Here is a 26327-nt window from a genome sequence, read left to right on the forward strand (position 1 = left end):
ATATGTAATTTGGCAAGTAGAATCCCAGAGTGTGAAACAAAATGGAGCATTAGAATGTGGCATGGGAGTTGCTGCTGTTCCATCATGGGGAATGAGGCAGAGACCATTAAGTTCATTAAATGAGTAAGGATTTACTACACATGTACAGTCATCTACATATCAAGTTACCTTTCTGCTTTTACACTTGTGCATTAAAACCGGCCCACTTACTGTGAACAGTCATGCAATTCATATTCTTCTTATATTTCTATTAGTGCTCTTACTTTGGTTTATGTCTGCCTGTGAAAAGGTAACTTCTTGTCTGAACAGCTACAGGCATGAAAATTTCTATCTGCTTACTCTGCATCACAGGTAAAATTTATTTTAGAGCAAGTAACCCTCTGATGAAAAGATTTTGTGAAAAGAGCCTTCTTAAAATCAACACATTTAATGACTTTTACTTAATGTCTCCTCTGCACTTTTCCTAACCCAATATTTTAAATTTGTCACTGATTAGGGGTGTAGAATGTGGTCCTTGATGAAAGCTGACCAGCCTGCTAAAACCAATCTTGTCTGCCACCAGGTCATTCACAGTAGAAGGGAAGTGATCCCCATTTGTAGCTTTATTATTACTGGATTGCACTACCATGACACAAATAAGCAACAATACTGGAATATTAAATCCATTCTAACACAGATGTGTAAAAAAGAATTCACAAAAATTTCCCTTCCATTTTTTTGCAAACTTATAGTAATGGAAGTTAAGTTTAAGAAAATGCTTGTCTGTGATGTTAACACAGATGTTATTCTATGTGCAGAATGAAGAGACCAATTAGACTCACAACACCAAAGTTTTCATAGCTATGATTCTTCACTCTTGCAGCCAACTTTGAAATTACCACAAAAAATTAGCAAATTCTCTTTTCAAGAACTGCACAAACTTGATTTCATTAAGGTAAAATATAAAAACCACATCCAAACTTAATACAAAATTAAAATTGAAAAGTCATATTCTCTCCTGAAAAATCCAATAGATCTGTTCTAAAACTCCACACCACTTGAAGAAAAGTGAAAATATAAAGGTGAAAATTTTATTAAAAGTTCATGTTAGATGAAAATATCCTAACTTTGAGTGATAGAAATCTATTTTGAAAATGCAAACTGCCACCCTGATATGAAGGCCAAGAGCACAGATCTGTGATGTCAGCTCTCCCTGCTACCATAGAAGATTCACAGTCTCTTTTCCATCTGTATGAAGTCCACACCCTTTGAAGCAGATTTTTAAAACATTTAGTACATTGTAAGATTGTAAAATGGAGTATTTTACATATCCCAGTTTTATTGTTGGATTAATAGTTTTTTTGTATTTTAGCTTGGCTTTCTTGACACCTTTTGCCCAAGTCCAAAGCATGTTAATGTGACCTTCAATGTTACAAGTGAAGTACTCTTGTGAAAAGAAAACAAGTGCTTTCCTAAAAACGAGCTTATGTAATTTTCTTTGTACAATGGAGAATAATAGCATTTCAGTGTTGCTAAAGAAATTAAAATTGCCAGAAGATGGATTTATAGTAAAAGGGAACTGCCCCTCAACACATCAAATGCATTGTGGAAGCAACAGTTCAGAAGTATAAAGAAACATCAAATGGACCCATGTGTCTACCAGCCACCTTATCTTGAATACAACAGGCAATGAGAAAAAGCAATTAACTCTTTTCTGTTGCTGCAATGAGTGCATGGCTAGCTCTGGTTGTTGGACACTACCTTGAGCTGTAAGAATTCAATTGTTTATTCCTGCTTGCACATGCTAATAAAAAAACCAAGAGTACATAAAAAGTTTGGTAACAACATTCTGCCCACCTGCCGCAATGGTTCACAATAAAACAGCACCACATCTCTCTCTTTAAGAACATTTGGTAAGACCCCATGTTTAAGAAAAACTTCAAATACTGACCATAAATGTGTCTATAGCAACATTTCAAGCATGACAACAGAACAATGATATAGTTTATGATACCACATAAACAAAAATACAATCCAAAGAACACATGAACGAAACATGATGTTTTCATGTGCATTTAACTCCCAGATGCAGGAATGACATTTGAAGTCACATGCATGCCCAGCTAGAAATCATGTTGCTTCTTTTTAGGGAGTAGCTATGTTAGACTAAAAATATTTGTATGATTTCCTTGGCTGGTGCAGAAAGTACACAATGTTGAGTCAACACAGCAAAACAAGACATCCTTCCAATATCAGACAATCCTCTGACAGTGCAATAGTACCCCTAAGAAAGATCTGGGGTTACAAGTGTGGAGACAATTCCAGAATCATCATTCTTTGTCTTTTAACATTTCCTTTTTCAATTAATTTCCTATCATAGTTTTTCTGAAGACAATGACTGATATGAGAAACCATGAGTAAAAGGGAAAACAACAAAAACTGTAAATGAAGTAATGTAAAATATCAAAATAGTTATCAGATTTCCTGAAAATCCAAAACTAAAGGATGAAAGTTATCAGGTAGATAAAATTGAGTCCCAATTAAAACTAACATGAGACCGGATCACAGTAATAGGTCTTGCATTACCATAGAAACAAAACATTTACAGATAAATATAATTGGAATGTAACATTTTCTCAACAAGTTACAAGTATGAGAGAGCTCTTTCTTCATTTGCAATATAGAAATGGGTATATTCTATCCTTTCCTAGTTTGTCTTTTTTCTTTTTTTAACAGCAATTTTGTGTCAAAGTTTGAACTTCTTAAAAACAAGTTATTTATGTTGAGCTTGGCTGCAGATCAATGAATCAAAATACAAAAGAGCAATCCATAGATAAAAAAATGCTGTATATTGGAAAAAGCAGGGTTATACTGAATGAGCTTAATATGAAGAATTCTATATATCACATGAAGTACAAAAGAAATAAAGCATACAAGAGCCATTATATTGTTTATATTACAACTTAAATTAACCTTTCCCTTTATTATCAGAGATCCTTTTCTAAGACATAGAATACAAAAGAGGACCTAAAGTTTTTACCTGATATTTTGAATAAGGTTTTGATATTTGGCCAATATCAGATTAGCTAATACAATATTGTTTCTACAAAGGTAGCAACTTAAATCACATTGCAGGAGTTGTGCGAGGATTTCACACCTTAGCAATTTTGTTGAAATGAGTTAAGACTTCTGTTTAAGGATATCTCTTCACCCAACAGAAGAAATAATTACAAAACAGATGTGCCCTCTTTCTAAGTAATATAATGGCCTTTTTGAGATCACAGTTGTATTACAATGTATTTATAAATACCTATCTTTAAAAAATGATTTAATTTCACACTAGCCTAAAAGATTCCAAGCCAAAGTATTAAGCAGAGTAACTGTATATTGTTCTTGTGAAAAATAATTTTGCATTTTAAATTGTTGTATAAGGATTCAATGTGCAAACCCCTTAGAGTCGGCAGATTTCACTTGGCATGGGAAGGATATTAAAATGGGTCTCTGACTAAATAATTTTCAGAAGTACAAAATACTATCTTTTGCTGTAAAATTACAAAAATATGACTGATTTGTAACAGTAATCATCCAATGACAATTTTTTAAAACCAGCTATATGCTAATGCATTGAATTTATGCTTTATTTTATAGCTTATTCCTCCTCACACTATGAGAAACTACACAATGCAATGAAATTCTGTTCCTTTTGAAGTCAATAGCCAGTTGTGACTGACTACAGAATGCCAGAACTTCTTGTCTGTCTAAACTATATTGGTTAGCTTATCAGAGCTGAAAGAATGGTGCAAAACGTTATAAACATTTTAAAATTGCACTTTCTGAATTATTCTGATGTTATGCAATGTTTGATTTCATGACTTGTCTGAAATTAAAATGAGTAACATGCAATAAACAAAAAAGTGCTTAGTTGTTTGACTTCTCCAATTCTTTAGGATTTCAATTTTAAGATGAAGTGGGGAACAAGAACTTACCTACTTGGTACTTTGGGTAATAAGGTGCCATTTGTCCACTACTGCATGATTGTCTCTTATGCCTTTTTCTTAAATTTGTATCAGTGGTCTCCCATTGTGGACTTTTCCTTTTGTTTATTCTAGTAAGACCTTCAGAACTACCAGCAGGATTATCGTCCTGGTTTACACCACCACTTAATTTTCTGCTGTGAAACTGGCCATCCAGCTTTTCAATCACTTTAGAAGAATTAGATTCTTTAGATGTTTCCACTTCATTTTCTTCTTTCTTTAATGTATTTCGTTTAGTAGAATGGGACCTTAAAAGAGGATGTCTTTTTTCTTCCATAAAGGCCTGAGTGCTTTTACTGTCGACAGCTTCAGGAGAATAAATGACATTATTTAAATTAAATGAATTGTGCTGCTCAATATGGTTGATTTTTCTCAGAAATATCCTACAGTCTTTAAAGGTTTTGGCTTTCCAAGTATTTTGAAACAGTTTATCTTGGCTTTGTTCTTTTCTAACATTTTGCTGGCAATGAATTGTTCCATTTGCCTCTGAATGTGACTTAAGTATATTTGCTAAACCAGGATGTGGGTTAAAGTCAGACGATCCCATCATTTGTTCAACAAATGCATCTCTGGTTTCATTTTCAGTTGGCAAGAGGCTATTCTGAGACTCTACCAAAGTCTGAGTGGGCTGGATTTCTACTGTATTTTTCTCCTGCAGCTTGGGTGTTTCATCATTGGTTTCCCCACTTGTACTCTTAAACAATTGGCTTTGGCAAAATAACTGCAGATTTTTCTTTTTTGATTTCCAGCCTCCAGGAGCCTGATTATAGAGCTTTTTTGTTTGTCCCCACCTATCACGCTGCAACTTCTTAAATTCATTTCTTTTTAATCTGGCTAAAGTGAAATTACTTTTCATGCTTAAGACTGGAGACCTCACCATGTTATGTAACATTTGCAATTTCCCTGCTGGTTTTGAAGGAGAGGATAGTGCAAACTTTTTAAAGTGCTTTCTGAAAGGGCAAGTGCTAGGATCAGATTGTTTTGTTTCCATCTTTATCTCTTTAGTACTAACTACCTCTAAGGGATTGCGAGCATTTGCCTTTCTCACAAGAGAGAGAGACTGTGTTTCTGTAGTTTGCATAAACCAGGTGCAGAGTTCATTCATATTACACTTTTTCTGGAACAGCATTTTTATAGGTGATGTTTCAAGTCCTACAAGGCAGGAGTCTAAAGGGTCTGACATTTCAGTATTATAGTCTTGTTCAATGGGATCCCTTTTATCACATACACATTTGTCAAACTCACTTCCCCCCACTCTCAACCAGGTATTAGTCATCTGTTCAAATCTATGGTTTAGTTCTTCCAACAAGGTGTCACTTGAAGTGGAAGTAGGCCACCACCTGAGAGAGGGATTTGACGAAAAAATGGGATCTGATGATACCTCATTAATGGGCCCGAATCCACCATCCTTAAGATCCTTTTTAGCATTTCCTGGATTTCTCTGTTCTGAGGTATCTCTGTATGCTGTGCACTGATTGGATTGTGTAAGTTTTTCCTTTCGCTCTTTAGCTTTTTTCAAATGGAGTTTGTAAGATTTATGTAGTAAGGCACTTCTACAAGTAAATGGACTAGAAGATGCTAATGAATGCAAAAAATGCAGTGAAGGTTTTCTGTCTCTAGCAGAGTGTCTCGATGGAATTTCACGTTTTCTTGACACTGTTGTAGTAACACTGTGTGACCCATCCTCTCTAGAATCTTTCTGCATGTTCTTTACTTGACCCATATTATTGCACAGTTGATTTTTTCTTTCCTGTGGTATGTTTTTTTCTAACACATTCTGCTGTTGTAAAGGAGGCAAACCATTGCTGATGCTCACTTTTCTTTCCTGAGGTGAAAGTCTGCTGACAGTCACTGATATGCCGGAAATTTTTACTTTTGCTGGCCTGCCAGGTTTTCGAACAGTGGTTAATGGTTTCTTAATCTGCCGTATAACATTGCTGCAAGGATGTGCTGATGCCAGATTGCCCTTGATAGGCCTGACATAGTCATAACCAGAGACCTCCTTTTCAGCAGAAGGATTCTGGAAGGCTTTTACTGTTTCAGTCAAAGCATTTCCAGTTTCTGCATTGTGCCTTGCTTTGTTGGGATCATTGGCAAAATTAGAATCAATATGTTGTGTGGGCAGAATGCTGATGAGATTTAGATTACCTTCAGAAACGTGTCTCTTAGTTCTTCTTGATCTTCCAAAAACAACTGTTACAGTAATATTTTTGTTGCTGTTAACTTCTTCCATTGCTGCTGCATCAGACTTGATGCTTTTACCACCACAGCTAAGTTCAGGTCTAGGTTTTGTGCTTCCACTCATGTCTACTTTTGGTTTAGGAGGCCGTCCAATGGGTCTCTTAACCTGCTTAACCACCTGAGGACCTATTTTCTTTGGTCTACCAGGTTTTCTTTTGAAAACTAATTCACTGCTACTGCTTGATTTCTCCACAACTTCATCATTTTTTTTTGAGTCATTTATGTTGATTTGACCAACTGGACAAGAGCTTGTAGCAGCTTCTGCAAAAATGCAGCTTGACCTCTCCTTAGTATCATTTTCACTGCAATCACAACCCTTGACACACACTGCATGGGAAAGGTCACCTGTGGCCTGTATATCTAACAAAGCGTTTGTGTGCCCCTGAAACAAACAAAGATCTGTGCTTCCCTTAGAAGATGCAGCTGCAGATGTTAACGTGTATTTGACTCCTTCATGACTGTTAACTTCTGAGACAAACATAAGCTTAATAGGACTAGAGTAGTTTAAGGGAGATGGGATCTCCCCAGCTTCAGAAGTGACATGCAAGTCCCCATTACTGGAAGTTGAACTGCTTGAATTAAAGGTCAGAGATTTCAAAAGGCTGTCATTAATTTCTTGATCTAGAACAGTTTCTTGTGTGTTGGATGCAACACAAATTGCTTTGATTTTACTGCTGCTTGGCACCTGTGAATGTGGAAGGAAGGTTTGTCCTGTGCATCCCATTTCGCTCAGAGTGAAAGGTAAGCCCCTTCTAGTAGCTGGGTTTATAACCTGTTCATAAGCATTATCTTTTAATTTTTGGCTTATTTTGTAACTATCCAACAATGAGTTGCTAGTCTTTCTGGATAAGCTTATTGTATCTTCTAAACGCTCCACAACAACTTGCAGATTTGTGTCTCTCACAATTTTGCTTATATTTATGTCACTGCATCTTTCAGCATGAAGATTTTTATTTATTCTCATTTTTTCCAAACTTTTCAACGACTTTTTTGTACTGGATGACTTTCTAAACATGATATTGTTTGTTACATACACAGAGTACCACCCAGGAGGCACAATGTTACGTTTAGTTCTACCCAAGATTTCATTATTCTCATCCTTCAGAGGAATCGGACCAGTCTCTTTTAAGGTTGCACAATCTCCTTGTGCATTTGGGAGTTTTGCCTGGCTGGCTGCAATAGCACTGTTTTCTGAAAGAACTAAAAAGCTGGAGCTGGTCTGAAAATTAGTAAGAGGTAGATTGAAAGACTCTGTTTGGTGTGCTGGAAAGCACATTGGTTTGGTTTGGCAGTTCACACATGGGTTACTTCCAAGGTGTTGCAAAGTCTCATCCTCTATGACAGTAAAAGTGTGTCTTTTATTTGGATGCATTTTATCAATTTTTTTTGTAGATTTTTTTGCATTTCTCTCAGAAATTGACTTTTTTCGTACAAGAGTTTCATCAAGGCTTGCAAGCTCCCTCTTGATTTGCAAGGTCTGTCGTCGAATGACTGGTGAGTCAGGAGAATTATACGTTGCAAATAAAGTTTCCTGACGCTTGCGAAATCTTGTCTGAATAATTTTATTTTCCACTTGTTTATCATGTTGGCGAAGTAATTCCATAAAGCTGTAATCGCTTGCCTTAGCATTATGCAAAAGAGAAGTTATGAAGTCTCCTAACTTGACATCATTTTCTGGTGCCCTGTCACTGCTAGAAAGTTTTACAAGATTTGTGGCTAGATCTGTAGTGTCTATTGATTTCAACTTCTCATTAATGCGGTCCATTAAATCTTGAAAAATGGCAGAATGTTCACCTTTCTCAGAGTTCATACAACCATCATTGCTTTCTTGGTCTGCTGATCCCAGCGCTCCATCTGAATAATCAATCTCTTTTCCTTTACAGGTTTTACCTTCATACTCAAACTCTCCCTTGCTTCCTTCAGCTGGCAAGAGGGATGGAGGCTGGTTGATGGATATTTCAAGCTTGTTGTTGTCTAAAGTTGGAAAGTCCATAACCATTCCTTCCGACAATTCAAATTCTTCACTGTGTACAGGTGATAGTGGAGGTGGCGATGGACTGCGGGATCGGTTTGAATTTTTAATGCTGCTTAAGAGGTCACAGTCCTTAGCTGAATATGTACATGCTGCTGCTTTCACAGAATGCCTGTTATAATTTTGCAACTGGTCAGCACAATAGTTAGGAGAACTACATGCTTTGTTCACCATTGTCTTAATACATCCAATTGCTACAGCTTGGCATGACAAAGAATGGAAATCTTTAATACAAACAGACAGAGGTGGTAAACAAGTGTTTGGCCTTTGATTTTGTAAACAGCACCTTTTTGTCAGCATGTGTCCATTGCAACTGCAAAATGGAACGTGAACATCCTCTTCAGTAAGGGAACTGGGAGTTTCAGAGTGGACCAAATGTGTTTGCTTGCAAGTGCAAGCTATAGGAACATTTTCATCCTGTAATAGGAATTTTAACATAGCCAAAGTCTGTTGCCAGTGATATGAACAAAAAGACTCCAAAACTTTGTTTAATGTTGATTTTCCTTTTTCCAAATTAGCTGTTTCCTCTGAATTTGCATCAGCTGTTGAGCTTGAACTGAAAATGAAAACAAATCAAAACAAAATATAAATTACAGTAAAACACCACATCTAATGTTTGTTATAATGGTTAAACTCAACCCTACAAACCTGACATTTACAAAACAGTTCTGGTCTATTTGCAGTATTCAATCATACTTGCAAGTCACTAGCAATGATGTGCATCTTATCAGTGACAGCACTAAACTACCATTAAGGAAAATAATCATGAGAAAAAATAAAGGCAAAAAGAATAATTTGCAATACAGCTTCTTGAACCTAACTACAATTACAACAATGTCAACTTTCTGGTATTTCCAACTATTTTAACTCTTAATGAAAGAAAATCTCACCAAGAACCTGGCAAGCTTGATATTACTCTCATTTCACTAACTGGGGCACAGAGAAGGTAAATGAGTGAGGTTCAAGGTTGTGGCAGAGGAAAGAATGGATCCATCTCTCCTGAATCCCACTCTTTGATATTTAAATACTCAAGTGTACTGAGTGCTCTTCAGGATACACTTTAAAATATTTCTAAAGACATTTTTATTTGTATATTTAAAGAACACTTAACAAGCTAACAGAAAATGGAAAAAATAGCCTAGTGCTCTTTGCAGGTAAAATATTCCCTTTCAGTTTAAAAAAAAATTGCAATGGTGCACCACAAGCTCTTCATTGCAATATATTAAACACACACGTGTGTGCACACACACAGATTCCTTAAACAGAAAAAGAGATAATCACCACTGAAATAACTAATTTCCAAGATAAAAGCTAATATTCTTTAAATATCCTTAAAACAGGGTAGGCCTATATTGAAGGATTGCTGAGCAGTTGTTCTCAAATGTATTAACTAAAAAAAAAAAACAACTTAGAAATACTACTTTAACTATTTAATCAATTTCTTATAAATTATTAAAACTAATGTCACTACTTACCTAATCAATCATTTATACTGAAAAGCTGAAAATTTTCCATGGTAGAAATTAATACAGGTATTTCTTCAATTAAATACAAAATCCTTATGCTGGATAGCAACTATCAAGAGATAGTTAACACCTAATTCAAATGTTTTACTGAAACCAATTGCATGAGCAGAAAATGTTGGAAGAATTCTGTTTTAGAAAAGTATGTATAGTTTAAACATATCACCAAACTCTGAACATGACACTAACTTTTTTCCCTGTTATTATCCCCTGTAATTTTTTTGTATTTAAGCCTGTACTTCAAAAAATTTTCATGCTGAATTTTTAAAACTGTACTGATCAATGAACAAACATATTTAAAATTTAATGTGCTATATTTAAATAGTTACCTATTCATTAATTGAGTCATACCCAAAATTATAAGCATCAATAATAACTTCTAGCTTTGAGTTTCTTACTGGATGCAAACTTGTATTTTTATTGTCCTAGACATACTTTAAAGCTTAGAGCTTAAAACCAGCCAACTGTGCATAATAATTTTTCATATTTTTTCCTTCTCCTGTAATATTCCATAAGAAATGGTATACATTCAAAATCAGGCATCTAGATGATACTGACTCATAAAGGTGTAAGATAATCGTGATGGTATTAGTTGAAGTTGAGATAATATTTAATCTGAAATGATTAAGTCTTAAAAAGAAAAAAACCAAAACCTCTTTGCACTTGCAATCTAAAATAAAACCCACATTATTAAAGGGAATGTCAGTGTCAGGATTTGACTCTTTTTGAAATGCCACTACACTGAGAAAAGTCTGTTACTCCAACAAATTCAGGAGTCACAAGGTATCAAAATCACTGCACTTGTAAGAAGAAAGCTCATTCTAATAGTACAATTAAGGATAAAAGGTAATTGCCCTCCCCACCACCATGATTTTAATTAATGTTTTGAAAGGCCAGACTAAAAAAAAAAATTCAACATGCCACTAGGCCTCCATTTTCCATATTCTGTTTGTAAACCAGAGTAAATTTGTTAAGCACTAATTTGCTAAAAAGATAGCTATAGCAGAATCTCTTTTTAGACTGATTTTTTAAACTAGCACCTTTCTATCTGTCCAGACTTGCAAGGTGTGTCTATAGCTTCACTGGAGAGCTTGAACAATAGAGGACCTGTATCCATAACTGCTATTTAAAGTCTGTTCACTGGTGGAAGAAACTTCTGGAGCCTTACAACCTTCTCAGAAGGAGTGACCAAATCATCCACAGGCCTCAAAACTTTTGAATTTGCTATGTGGAGATGAATTTTTGTATAAAGCAATATTTTGATTATCACAGGGATTCTTCTAAAACAATTTCTTTCCTGATTACCTACCCTTGTGTGACACCAATAATCTGCTTTCGCCTAACATGAGTTAGTTTCTAAAGCTGACAGACAACAGACAACTTTCATCTATTCTATTGTGATCGATCTTCTGAGTTCCTACAGACACATGGAGCCCTCACTCAGCCACCACTTGGGAGCAGAGCTTACTACACAAACAAATTCAAGCATTAAAGCAACATATTTTCCTTGAAGCGTCTCCCTGTAGAGATATCAATATATTTAACTATACTAATTTTGAGTAGCTTTTCCATACAAATATTATAATTATACTTCGGTTTCCTGTAATACCTTCCTATATCTCTTTAAATTTTTGTTGTCACACTGTAGTTCAGCCTATCCTCAGGATAAAAGGCTTAAGCAATCATTTCATAGAAGGAAGACCTATCACTTTGACAAACTGCACACTTCCTCCAAACCATACACAGAAAGGTGGCAGGAGAGAGTGGGCAGGAAACTGAGGGGTTGAGAGGTGAGAGGATCAATATGCTGCTACCCTGGCACCTTCTGTATCGCTCAGGACCAAGGTTGAGCATGGAATGATGCTTCCCTTCTGGCAGATAGGGGCACTTAATAACATGGAGTGGGGATGGACTAGAGTCCAAAAACGGCACAAAGGCAACAATGTGATAAGGTTAATTCCCAGACTTTCAGTGTATTAAGTTACATATAAAGAAGTAAAACTTGGCCTCCTCCACATCTAAAAACTATCAGGGAAAAGCTCTATGAGAGGATTCCCAAAAGAGAACCTTCCCTTGTTGTCTCAGCCAGAGAGAAGATAGAGCACTCTAGCAAGATCTGTACAGACCAGCAACAGCAACAAAACTGGAACAGAACATAGTTTCAAGTACTCATACAAACAGAATGGAACTACTATAGAAATACAAATCTGTCTTACAGAAATGTTTGTTTTCTGACTTTATTAAGTAAATAAGTATCTCAAAAAACCCATATACTATTTGTAATTTTTAGCTGCTAACTAAGGGGGGTGTTAGAACAATAATTTTCTGATTTTGTTCTCATTAGTAATTAATCAATTCAGAGAAAAGAAAACATCCTTCATTAAAGCTACTTTCTGATAAAATTCTCATAGCAAATTAGTCATTATAAGCTTAATTTGTACAGTTCTTGGTCTTATGCCACTGCTAATCAACTTGTGCCTCAAGAATAAGTCAAATAAGTCAGTGTACAGGTTTTTGTTTCTTTCTTTTTTTTTACTGAATGAGCAAATCAATCACACATCAGTGTTGTAAATTTATGTGCAAAAGCATTGAAGTGCTTTACTACAAATTACAACGTAGAAACACGTTAACTAAACAATTAAATTCATACAATCAGATTTAGGAATATAACAACACAAAGAAGAAACAGAATTACAGTACATTTACAACACAAGACAAATACATGGAATTCATTAGAAAATATTGTAATAAATAATTCATGAATTATAGTGCAATTGATTTATGCATAAATATAACTAATTGCCTAAAAATCAGTTGTTAACAAAAATCTGTCAAAAATCAAGGCAGCCACAGAGTTTTACTAAATTACTGCGACAATGGAAATACTGCAATTAAAAAACAAATACAAGTATTTGTACTGTAAACAACTAAAAAAATCAGTCTCACTAAAGTTAATATACAATTTAATATAAAATTGTCATTAGCTACCAGAAATGGTTTAAACAACTTTACTGAGCAGTAGTTCTAAAAACAGAGGCACTGTTTTTTAATATAAAATACTTGAGAAACATTCAAATAAGTAGAAAGCATGTAGGGCTTGCTTTCGCCTTCATTTAAAATTCTGCTGAAACAGGAATTTTCAGAAATTGTCAATTACTAAGTAGTGACTGGTAACTGAATTTATAAAACAGTTCAAAATGTATAATTTAAATGACATTAATGAAATACATAGGGGTTGGGGGAGGAGAATTTACACATTTCCCTGCCTTTCCTTAGTTGTGTAATTAAAATGTTAGCCTAATAATTAGAAACAAATAATTCTGTTCTTTAAACACTTACAGGTTGAGTATCATCTATAAACTATCAAAAAATATTTTAATTACTATTTCTGACCAAAAAATAAATACAAGTACTAAAACATTGAAAATTAATTATAATATTACATACAAAACTACTGAGTACTGTTAAGTCAATAGTAAAATGATCCCTGATTTTATGAATCCTGTTAAATTTTTGGTCAGGTCATCTTTTAAATGATATAAAAAGAGTGCTGTCACTTGCCTTCAATATAAAGTTCTGACTCAAATTTCTACAATGTCTGAGGAGTAGAAAACATCAGTATGGTACAAATATTAGGCAATGTATTGAAGCCCCAGATTTTTGCAAGTAAAACTGTATAAAGACAGATGTTGAAACTTTTAATGCAGTTTGTTTAGCTGCATTTTTCACTGGGGATTTATTCACAAATCAATCCTTCTGGCCCTCACAAAATATGGCTTAATTCTTTTAAAATGAAAGATGACCCTGACATCTGCTGTTCTGCAAACTCCTTACCAGGTACAGTTCTGCTAAAAATCATAGAATCACAGATTAAGCTGAGTTGGAAGGGACCCACCAGGATCACCGAGTCCAACTCCTGACCCTGCACAGGACACCCCAAGAATCATCATGTGCCTGAGAGATTCATTCTGTAATATGCAAGTAAACCTTAATGACTGAAGAAGATTCAGTATAAATCTGAGAGACCAAGGAACTGAGATAGTGGTTGTGCAGTTTCAGAGGATTATTCTGTTCTAAAGTGGATGTTGCCATTTTTTAGTAGTGTTAATAGATGCGGGTTGGATTTTGCCACCAGTATTGCAGTATGCTCTCCACTGAATTTAATGGCAAGTCTATATAGAAATGAAATTACCTGATGGGGCCCATATGTATCTAAAGTCCTATTTAATTTCTACAATTAACCCATACACATGGAAATTTAAGTGGGGGAAAAAGCATGTGCATGTACACCATGTGCATAAAAGTTGGAGTCTTTTTTTACGCCAAATTAGATACATAGAGAAAAAATTACATGTTGAGAGGAAAAGGGCATTGATGTTCAGTAGTGAATATATGAAGCAAGCCCCCATTCATACGTAGACATATAATTTTCATATTACATAAAAAAATTAAGTGTGATAAAAAGTCCAATGTGAATACTTTGAAATTCATGTAAAAACTGCAATATGAAGGTAATTGGTCTCCCTTAAATTCTATTAAAAGTTACGTATTTAAAATGAACTGTCTAACTTCTAACTACCAAATTTATAAAGAATTTATATTATTGAAAGTTCAAAACAGCTTCACTGTTTCATATTTGTATTTCTATCAAGACCCTGAACTGCAAATTTGGTTATTAGCAAGATGATAATGTAACTTGGTATTCATTTTGATAAACTGAAAATGTTTTGAAATGTCACAGCAGCAAATACATTACAGTTACAGTGAGGTTTTTCAATAGGAGTGTGACACAATCCTTAAATAAATTTTAAGTAGTCATAACATCAACTAACCAGCACGTTTAAACAAAAAAACAAACAAATCCAAACCATTCTCAAGCTCATTCTGTGCACAGTATGAACATGCTCTAAGTTGCATTCCAACTTTCTTTTTAAACCTTACAAGTTACCTTAATTGTCAAACTAAAAAGGTAAATTATGTTAAAGTTTAAATTATTTTATGCTCTTAGTATTCCATCTTATTTCATATTTAATAATTCTATAACTACAGTAATTTCTCAGATTTCATAATTGTACACTTTGTAAACACCAATTTCTTTCTAAACCAACAACAAAATTTTCTTAAAATGATAAAAAAATGCAGTTTATGCCTGCTAAACACACATTTTTGTAATGAAATGTTTTTCTTACTTGTATTGGATATTTAAATAACGAACTTTTTTTCTTTCACAGAATGTACTATATCCTACTAATACTTCACAAATTCACTTCCTTGTGAGGAACTATCTTTTTTTTTTTTTAAATCCCTTGCTGTGTATAATCTGAGTTACTTACAATTTATTGCAAGTATTCTGTGAACTATAAAAGTCTGCTAACCCTTGGTTGTGTATTTCCATAATAAGATGGATAATTGAATGGGTAAAGTGGTTCTCCACCAATTAAAAATTATGCTTCACATGACAAATACTTGTTTTCCCAAAACATCTTTATGCTAGTGACTACTAAATAAAACCTGAATCTTTTCACCTATTTATACATGGATTATATTAAATACACACTATCAGAATTAAGTGAGCAACTCTATAATTCTGTCCACAGTGAAAACCCTGAATATAACTATTTTTCAAAAGGCATGTATGTGGTTTTTGAACTGTATAATTTCATGTCTTCTGTCAGAGTGAGCATATGTATTTCTCACATAGTGTGTGTATCCAGACATACATACACACACACAAAACAATTTGCTAACAATTATTCTACACAGGCTTGCTACTATTTTTGCAGCTGCCAGTCCCTGAATCTGTCATATTAAATAAGCCAGTATCTGGTAAACGGAGTTTCTTCTTCGGTGGAGTCTTCAATGTTCCAGATCTTTCTTTTACTTTATATTCTAAAGTGCTGTGAGGTACCCCATAAATTCCTTGTGCTTTGGAAACACTCATTTTCCCACTCATTACCATTGCAATTGCTTCTTCCATTATTTCATGGTCATACTGCCGATAGCGGCCACGTTTTTTCCTTGGTTGCTTATTATCTTTACGATCCAAACTATCTTCTGTATTTTCTGAGGTTCCATCTACTGTCCCATTCTTAGCATTAAGACACAAAGGAGAGAGGTCCCCATGCAGAAAGTAGGAGTCAACACTTGAGTGAGTTACAGGTCCAGAACATTCAATTTTGTTCTGTTTAGGGAGGATATTTTTCAATTTTTGAAGAGCTGATCCTTCTAAGACTGAGGAGGTTTTAGAAACGTGGTACATAACATCCAGAAGACCAGCAGTATCAGACTGTGGTTTGGACACAGAACTTATTCTTAGCTGAGGAATTTTTAATTGTACAGTGGGACTTGAAGTTTCATATTGTAGATTTTCACTTTTTTCTTTAAACTGAGTGACCATTCTCTGTAGAGTTAACTGGTGGAGGTAACTGGAAGCTGTTGGGAATTTTAATTCTGAGGTTTCAAGTAGACTGAGTTTACTTTTTTCTGTGCGCTCTGCTTGAGCTCTTGCCCACAAGGCTACTTTTTGTAGGACTGCACAAGTTTCTTTACTGTCTTTAAATGAATAACTATCATTGAAATCTCGAGTTTTATTTTTAAAAGGTGCAGGCTTTCCTGCTGGTAAGGCTTCTAAGTGGAGAAGTAAAGTTTTTTGAGGTATGCCATAAAGTATGCCTGCTTTATTTATGTCCAGTGCTCCAGACTGAATGTCTTTCAAAGCTTTTGAGAGCAAACCATCTGCAAACTCAGCACTTCTTTCCACATAGTCCTCTCTGTTTCTGTGTAGTCTCCTGGATGGATGGAATGAAACGATGGTAAACTGATGTATGAGAGACTCTCACACAGCTATGGAAGGGAAGGGTCCACTCCTTTATTATACTCCTTGCTTCGGTAACATCACTGCTTCTGATACTTTTTAGCCTTTGAGATGTGGTAGTTAAATGATTATCCTAGCAAAATGTTACAGTTCTGGTAGGACAGTGTGTCAAAAATCATACCGTGGCTTCTACAGCAGCCCTTCCAAGAACTTTATATCCTAGCTCAGTATTTGGTAATAGTCTCATGGTCTTGCTATATCCCCTTGTTCACATGCTTGCAGAGCAACACTGTTATAATTTTAATTATACAATTAACGTTCTGTTAAATACCCAAATCCTGAAGGAGTTTTTGTTAGTAGAAACGTGACGTTACCGCTAAACAAGTAATAAAAGAGTCAACCCCCTTATAGAAAATTTGAGCAAAAAGTACATAACTACACACAAACATCCCAGACTTACACAAAACTAGGCTTTCTACAACAAGAAGATAAAGTGCTGTAGTTAACAATCAAGTCCATTTTTCGCAAAATAAGGCAAAATTTTAAAAACTTCTACTCACTATTTACAGCTCACTATTACAAAGCCATCCATTTTCAAACTTTTTCATATCAGCAAATTAATAAAATGCACTTTTACATCATTCAACAAATGCTGCTACTGTAGTCCTATTTGTAATAAGTTATTTGTAAGACGTACAGGTGACAAAAAGGGTCCTGCTATGGCTAGTGGATGGGAGGATGCCAAGATCATAAAATCCAACAAAACAAAGCAATTCACTACTTTTGTGGTAGCTTTCAGCAGATGCAATAATCTTTTCCTTGCTGAATAAAGAAATTTAACCATTTGCCACCACACACCATAGTCAGAACCATGATGCAAATATAAGTATGACGATTAAGAGCTCTCTCTCACACGCTTGCTCTCTCTCTCTATTAATGAATATTATAGGTAATAGTCATTTAACTTGTTCATGTTAGTTGAAGAAGATTTTGCATCTAATTATTAACATGGTCATTTTTGTCAAGAATTGAAATTCCCTAAATAAATTCTAAAAGAATTATTTGCATTTTCTTCTACTAGTCTCTTACTTCTACTGTGTTATGTAATCAATTTTCATGTAATTTTTAGTAACATGAACTAAAGTTTGGTGATTGTTCTGATAACTTTTCTTTAAACAGAAAAAAAAGGAAAAAAGACAAATGAAACATATGATATATACATAGACACACACTTATGAGTGACAAAAATTCTTTTGAAAGCAAAATAGGAACCACATGTGTGTGCCAGTATATACAGGTATGTTATGAACATAAAACCTGGCCAAAGAAGAGAAACCTGGATTGTCTTTTTGATAAGCCAAAGAGAGTCCTAAACATTGCTTACCCAGACACTGAGTTTTCAGAACACAAGGGATCATATTTTGGTTCTTCCAACCTTGCGCTTTTCTTTGTAGAGAGATCTAGCACTCCATCCCCTGCAAAGAACGAGTAGTGGTGATAACAGTGGCTTTAAGGAAGACTCAGATTTTGTCAGAAAATGTAGTTTCACCTATGGCACAATTTTCAAGCAGCTACTTTAGCCTGTAAAATTTCTGACACCTTATTCCATTAACAGTATCAGCCATCACTAAATGATTTTGTGTATTTGATTTGTCACCAAACTTTAGAAATTTGAGAAAAAATAAAAAGTAAACCCATTCAGAAATAATAAAATTTAAAAGAATCTGTATTAACCAAACATGACTGCTTTCCTAGAAAGCACATGTGTCTATATTGCACATTTTACTTCAAGGCAACCAAAACAATGCACTTGATATCACAATTATTATTTATATTTACTTACTGCAAACAAACACACAACTCTGATGCTGAAGTTCAACTTGACATAAATCCTATGCTTACAGGATAATTCAAGCTAATAAGGATCTCAGGAGGCCCCCAGACCAACCTCCTGCTCCGAGCAGGGTCAGCAATGACACCAGACCAGGTTACTGGATGAGCAGGTACCAGTAACTGGATAACTTCCCAGTATCCAGTAACTTCCCCGTGACTGGGAAAAGAGCTTGAGCCCAATACAGAGTTCTAACACTTTAACTATACATACTCCTCCTGCTACCTCCACATATATGCAATAATATTAGAAATTAGAAAAAAGAAAAACCTAAAGTGGGGTGGGAGTCTGCTCTGTCAAGTCACTAGTAAATGTTAAAATTCAAGATTTATACTTGGCTGTTAAATCTATGAAGTATTGAAATAGAAAAACATACTTTTAAAAAAATCAGTACTTAAAAACATTAACAGTTAAAATACTCCTTTTAATTAAAAAAAATCAATGACATTTAAATTATAGTTAAATCCCCTAAATATATATTTAATTTCATACCTTTCTTCCTTGGTTCTCTGTTTCAAACTTGGGCTGTTTTGTGTGCCTGAGCTCTGCGAATTCAATTTTGAGTTTCAACATGTAGCTCAACATTCAACTCTATAATCAGCTTTATACTACCCCTTATTGCATTTGCAGTGTCATTTCCATGTTTCAGTACCTATTATTTCAGTACCTATTTCTATTATTTCAGCATCTATTATTTCTAAAATATCAATCAATTTCACATACTTTCCCACAGTCTCAGAAGCATACAATGGTTGAAGCATCCAAATGCCAACAGTGAAACAAGAAGTCAAGAAAATGATTTGGGTAGCTCTCCTTTATACCAGTAAAGCAAAGAAATAGATTTCTGTATAATAATCAAATCCAGATTTTTGTTTTTGGACTGCTTTTTGACTGTTCTTCCACAGCTCTTTTGTACTATTTGAAGGAGGTCAAAGAGAGAAAAGGTAACATCATAACTCAGCAATAGGGGACGAATATATATAAGTATGCCCCTTGTCAAGGGTGCTTCTTTTCACCTGAATACATTCCTTTCAAAATCTTAAAGTCAGAGAAAGGACTAATGCTAATCAGCCTTCCTGATGCACTGATATTGCAGAAGAAAAAGCCAATTAAGAACGCTACAGACAAATTCTACATGGACATTTTGGCCTACCCAGGAATATCCAAGCTGAACCCAAAGTCCCTGAGTCCTGTGGAACAGATTTCACCTGCTGTGCTCTGTCAGTCGCACAAAGTAAATCTCCCTCTTAAGTGCTTGTGCGCTCTCCCTTTCTCCATCTTCAATTGGCACTCATAGGCATCACAGAAAAGTTTAGAAGACATCACTGGGAAAAAAACTACTACAAAGCTGACAACATATCAAGCAATAGAAAGCTAATTGTCTCTCCACCAATCTACCAAAAAAAAAAACAAAACCCAAAAACCCACCAAAAACCAAAAACCTAGGCAAAGTCAGCAGCTAGCAAGATTTTTTAGTAAAAGAAAGAGCCCCAACAAATCAACAAAATCCAAAGGCTCTTGTAAGATTTCATAATGAAAATAATTTTTGTTCTCAATCTTTCAGAACTGGCTTTGACAACACCAGGCTAGCAATCAGTTGAAAAATTACTAAAAGAACACAGTAGTGAAAATTCAGCTTCCTGAATAAAAAAATTAGATATATTTTCAGCCTCTAAAGGATGCGCAGAACTGATGGAATTTGAGGTTCAAGACATTTGGTTCTTCCAACACAGCAAATTCAAATTCATTAAGTACGTAACACCTCCCTGAAAACAATGCTTTATGGGAAGATGATACCCAGTAAAGAGAATCATAGAAGAAATTTTATATACATGCAAAATACCAGATAGAGTCACTGGACCACAGATTTTTTTTTTTTGTTGTTTTTTAGTAATTTCAGTTGAACTTTTAAAAAAAGCAAACCAATCAATCAAAAAAAAAAAAAAAAAAAACCTCACTAAAAAAACCCCACCAAATCCAACAATAAACAACCCTCACAAAAACCCACCTCAAACTGGTAGGAAAATGAGAGCATTTGCTGTAAAGCTCTAAGACATAGCGAAATCCCATGTAATAAAATGAATGCATACACACAGTTGAGATGCTCACTTTGGAACATCAGGTACAAAAAGTTTGCAAAGAGGCATCCTACAGGTGGACTATGAATCTTGTAAGGTTGTTACTTGCAAGATAGGGATAGTCTTCTCTAAACTGAGCCAGAACTTTCTATTATTTCTTACAAATCCATCAAAACAGGTATTACAGCAAGAATTCTGGACAGGAACTGAATTGTATCAGGAACAGAAAAACCACTCTGTAAGGTGGTTTTAATAAAAGCTATGAAATTACTTCCACTCTTCAGGTGAAGCCATGACTACTAAGAAATGATTCTTCATTAAAAAAAGTATAAAACATTGGATAATACAGAAAAATACATTAGATGTTTTTCAGGTTTGCTACTCATGGTCTTCTAATGCAGCTATTTCTATGCAAATTGAATTATTCTTATCTTCAAAGGAATGGCTCAACCTCCGGCCTTTGATTCTCAGGACAAGATCATCAGGTGCACCAATACCAAGATGAAACTAAGTGTGATCAAAGTTCATTTCCAAAATAATCAGGACCACAATCCCTTGAAACTCCTCCAGACTAGTGATTTCAGGGAAGGAGGGAGGGGAAGGGGAAGCAACAGAAACCAGGTCAGCCTTGAGTTCCCACAACTGGTATTTGATTTCTCAACTGATGTTTTTTCTGGGTTTCAGGAAATCTCTTAGTAGCTATTATGAACTGTCTTAGTAGATCAGATAACCCACACTACTCAGTCCTCAGCATCCAAGGCAGGGGAGCACTCCACTCCTACTCTGGAAGAGCACATCAGCCTGGCTACTACCTGCGGCTCTTTGCTCCCCTAGCAGCTGCTGTTGTTGGCTTAGGGATCTCAGGGATTTATCCCTGCCTACTCTAGCTTTAGTTTCTGGCCTTGTTTCTGTTAGCTGTGAAATCTAAGGCCCTTTGTGAACCCAGTGACCCATGACCTCCTGTCACAGCAGTTCCCATGTTTAAGAACAGTTGAGCAAAACCTGCCCATTACCTGTCTCTTCCTCTAAGAATTTTCAGAGAGTTTTACCTAGTTTTAATACAGTGAGATTTAGTAAATAACAACTCTCCCTTTACCTTATCCATCCACAGGACAATGGGTTTTGTAGCAACAAGACAACATTCTTGTTTTCAGTACTTTTCCTGATGGTGCCTTGCCTTTTGATGGCTATTTTCTGTGCTTCTGAACACAGAGTTTTCAGGAAACTGTCAATAGGAACACCAAAGCCTTTTATTAATTCTTAACTACCACTTTGAGTAGCCCTTTTTGACTTGAAGTGCTATTTAGTAACATAAAAGAATGCCAGATGAAAAGTATATGGCCATACCTAGGGCGATCAGGGCCCAGTCCTGGCAGTATCTGTGAGGACAAGCCCAGGGGCTGCCCTGTGCTGGACACCAATAGCCAGCTCCCAGATCTGCTGCAGCACACAGCTGAGTCCAGCAGCCACTTGGGCAGAAACTCTGGAGAGCTATATTTAAGAAAGGGGGAAAAGTGCCAGATGGACACAAAAAATGGGAATAAAAAGAATAAGAAAATATCAGAGGTAAGTCCAGCAGCAGGTACAGACTGTGGACAGCCCACACCCAATCCCCTTGAACTACAGGGATGGAGGTGGTGGTCGTGGTCACAAGTGGACCTGGAGCAAAGCTGAGCCTGGCAAAAGAGGGAGGAAAGGCAGTGTTTTAATGACTGTTTTTGTTTCTACTGCCTGAATTAGTAATGAAAAAATATATTTTAAGAAATATTCAAATTATTTTCCCCAAAGTCTGTTTAGCACATGATGGCAACTGGTAGCAAGCAGTAACCATATCCTTAACTCATAAGCTCTCCCTTCTGCACTTCCCATTTTCTCCCCTGTCTATCGTGAGAGAAGTAAGCAAGCAAGCATCTGACAAGGAGCTTGGCTGTCACCATAGCAGCCAGCAAAGAAAAACACCTACTCCCCTCAAAAATGTAGCTTTTCAGGGGGACTTTCTCATGCAAAAGTATTAAACTGTTTCTTGAATATATTTACAGCTCATACAATTTTTCTTGGGAACATAGCATGTGTATCTTCAAAATGCATAGTATTTTCACCAATACATATAGTTAAACCAGGATATTAAGAAAAAGAAGTTAATTTTCAGTAAAGTTTGGAATTCTTTAAATACACTGCCAACTTTCTTTTGATGTCTTCCAGTCTATGATGGCTCAATGAAACAAGGGAATTATGAAAGTTTTCTTGCATGTTTTGGCTACATTTACATATTATCAGTGTGTGGTTCTGGATATCTCGGTTCCAGAAAATCCAGAAACAAGAAAAAGCTTGTGCAGCTAAACCTTCAGATTATATATTGGTACTGATTCTACTTCTGACTCTTAAAGTCACTTTGCTTAGAAGCTTGAGAACTATCAACCAAGTGAAAGAAGCCTCTTTATCAAACTTTGCTGTTGCTAGGAATATTTCTGAAAGAGCTTAGCCCTGTGACTGCACAAGGAAATAAGTTGCTGCAGGATATTCCAACACTGTTTCTTACCATTTCATTCTGCAAGGATGCTGCTTCTTCATTAGCTTAGTTTAGAGGAAAAGCGATATTGCAGAAGCACACAGCAACACCTCACTTTTGCTAGATGCAGTGCATGGAAAATAGATTTTGTTTCACTTTACAGAGTACTCATTATCAAGGCCTGGACAGTAAGTTACATGGATTAGAAAACAGAGCAAGATACAGGTATTTTTGGAGACAGTTGCTGTTAATTGACTGACAGTGAAATGATTGCTCATTACCAGCAAGATACACAGGAATGAAAGCACCCTGCTAAATTACCACACTTCCACCTGCAGAGCAAAGTAGAGGATGCTCTGGGACTCCATTACCAGTTAGGGGTCAGCTGGACATACCTGGATGCCAGTGCTTAAACTCATACTCAGTACCAAATGCTGCAGTTCCAGAGGTGCAATGGGTTCACCTTGGCCAGTAGTTAGACCCCAACTCAGCCCCTCTACCACTCCCCATCCTCAGTGGGGGGCAGGAAGAAATAAGATGAAGATCATCAAGATAAAAACAGGGAAAACACTTGTCAATTACCATTACAGGCAAAACAGACTTGAGGAAAATGAATTTATTGCAATTTGAAATAGATTTGGATAATGAGAAAAAGATAAAAATTAAAGCACTTCCCCACTCCTACCTCTTCTCAGGCTCTCAACTTTATTCCCAATCCCTCTATTTTCCCCCATCCCCAGATGGCATAGGCAAGATTGAAAATGAGGGCTCAAGTCAGTACAATTCTTCTTTACAGCTCCTTCTCCACAGGCCATAGACCCTTCAGGAAACACCCAGATGCTTCAATGTAGGGTGTTCCACAAGCTACTACATGAATAAGTATTTACTCCAGAGGCTGCACTGGAACACATGTTCTACCATGGTCCTTTCCATGCGCTCCATGGAAATATCTACTCTGGTGCCTGGAGCACCTCCCTTCCCCTTTCCCTCACCTCATTGCTCCCAGTGCTGTTTCTGACCCCTCCTTCTGCCTGTCCAGCACTTTTGCACTTTCTTAACCAGCAGCACAATGAGCCCAGCTCCTGTGCCCCCCTTCAGCCTGGCATGGGTCTGTGGCAGAGCTGCCTGAGCCTCGCACAGGGAACCCACACAAGCTTCTCACAGGTGCCACCCTACAGCCCTCCCCAGCTACAAAACTCCTGCCACGTAAGCCCAAAATATCAGGGCTATCAGGTGTGGAAGTGCCAGACCTAAGGATATTTTGGCTTCAGAGATGGCCTCCAGAGCAAAGTAGGAAGCTTTCTTCAATGCAGAACTTCAGTGGCAGAATCTGCTTTCAGTTCTGACCTAGTACTTAGCTTGGATCTGCTCACTGCTTCTACTAATGTGGAAAATGAAGCTTACTCCTGCCTCTCAAGCCCAAGAATCACTCTCATAGTAAAGGAGTAAGATTGTCTATTTAACTAGTTAGATCATTCATTTCAAAGATGACTATTGTAAATACAAACGATGCAGAAAGTGAACCCAAACAATTTATACTTGAATTATTATCTGCTTAACAGGGTTTGAATTAAAGATTTCAACTCTGAGGATCCATCAAAGCAATCTGAACTTCCTCCTGCTACTGCCACTTTATTTGGAAATTTTAACAGGAATTACAAATAGCAAAAACCAAGGAAAGTTGCATGACATCTAAAAATATTATTAAGAATGGAACTATGGTACAGCTTTTAGAAGTCTCCATACCAAAGAAGTACACTATGTTAGAGAATTTACATTTCAAAAAATAATCCAATTAAAAAACCTTCATAATTCCCTACCATAAGCACATGACACTTTATTATAACCAAGCTGTCTTCAGGAAAAGCATAGAACCGAGAGATGAGTGCAATAATATACAGTCCTTGACAAAAGCTGATTGAAATAACTCATTAATCTTTACATTTAGAACACAATGCAAATAAAAAGAGCAGGCTGACATTTTAAATCTTGAACTTATTTGCTTGTGTTGCCATCACTACAATAAAAAGGTAAAATAGCTAAAAATTAACATATTCATGGAAAACAGAAAGCACAATACAACTTCCCTGGTAGGTAAGATGTTTAAGCCACCTTTCTCCAACTACAGTCTTATTCCACTATTATTTCTCAATTCAGCATCTCTGAATTTCATCTCTGAACAGCAAGATCATCTAAAGAGCACTCTAGCAAACACGGCAGTCAAAGTCCTGAGACTCTGCAGTGTCTTACATAGTTCAATGTGTAACTTGTACACTGTGTGTGCTGAGCAACTATTTCAGATTTAGGTGTTTCACCCAAGGTGCACACTTCTAAACTTGCTATTTAGCCTTACTACAAGAAAAAATCCAAAGACATAAAAAGATTATTTAAATAACTCCATTTCTCTGTATTTTCGATTTTTCTTAGAGAAAGGACCAGTGGATTACAAGATAAGGGTGGCAGCACAATTTTCCTCCTGTCCCTGCCCTGCCCACCTCCTGCCTTCCCTTTCATTCCTCGAAGATTTATTTGGGCTCAGCAATGACCAGAACCTGCCTTTGGGGACTTTGCTCCTTCATGAACATTTAAGACTAGTTATAAATAATCAGCTGCTGAAGTAAGCAACATGCTATAGTCCTGATATCAGGAAAGTATTTTTTATTGCTCTTGCAAAAGAAATGTGCTTCAACCTGGCCAATTATAAACCTTTAAAATCTGTAATTCATCTGTAGAAAAATTATATCCAACCACAATAGGTATTTTCTCAGGATTTAAACCACTAAGGATTTACTAAAACCTGGCATGAACTGGTTTCCACTGACCATACAGAATAAAAGCAAGAATTCCAGTATTTCTTAATTTTTTTCTGTCAAAGAGAAAAGATGCTTGAAATTTAACCTAGAATAGGTATATTTGTCATGAGGAATCTATCAGAGCTCCCTGCCCCCAAGGATCTCCAATTAAAGACTGAATCATTAGGTACATAGATACCAAATGTACTAATGCGCATTAAAATAAACAAACAAACAAAAAACCCAAACAAACTTAGTTCTGGCTTCTTTCAACTTTTTTAGTATGGTACCATACTTTTTAGTATGGTACATACAGGTCAACATTTCCCTTTGGTCTGCAATATTACAGGATAAACACAGACCCTGATATCTGTAAAAGACAAAATCTGCTTTTGCCACTGCTTTCAGTTGCGCAAGACAGTCACAACCCTTCC

At 35.9% G+C, this 26327-nt stretch overlaps 1 protein-coding gene across 6 annotated transcripts in view; it reads right to left on the minus strand.

The window, feature by feature from the left end:
• The window catches only part of LCORL (ligand dependent nuclear receptor corepressor like), an 80333-nt gene that overhangs the window by 13154 nt on the left and 40852 nt on the right, over positions 1 to 26327 (minus strand). For 2 of the 6 annotated variants that reach the window (XM_058023749.1, XM_058023748.1), the window contains exon 6: positions 18008 to 18098. In XM_058023749.1, coding sequence (XP_057879732.1) covers positions 18008 to 18098 — 91 coding nt within the window. Of the gene's footprint in view, positions 1 to 3965; positions 8843 to 12314; positions 16598 to 18007; positions 18099 to 26327 lie in introns of those variants that run through there. The other 4 variants (XM_058023747.1, XM_058023745.1, XM_058023746.1 and 1 more) reach the window with 4 other exon arrangements.

The sequence above is a fragment of the Melospiza georgiana genome, chromosome 5 (assembly GCF_028018845.1).
Source record: "Melospiza georgiana isolate bMelGeo1 chromosome 5, bMelGeo1.pri, whole genome shotgun sequence".
In the NCBI taxonomy this organism is placed as follows: domain Eukaryota; kingdom Metazoa; phylum Chordata; class Aves; order Passeriformes; family Passerellidae; genus Melospiza; species Melospiza georgiana.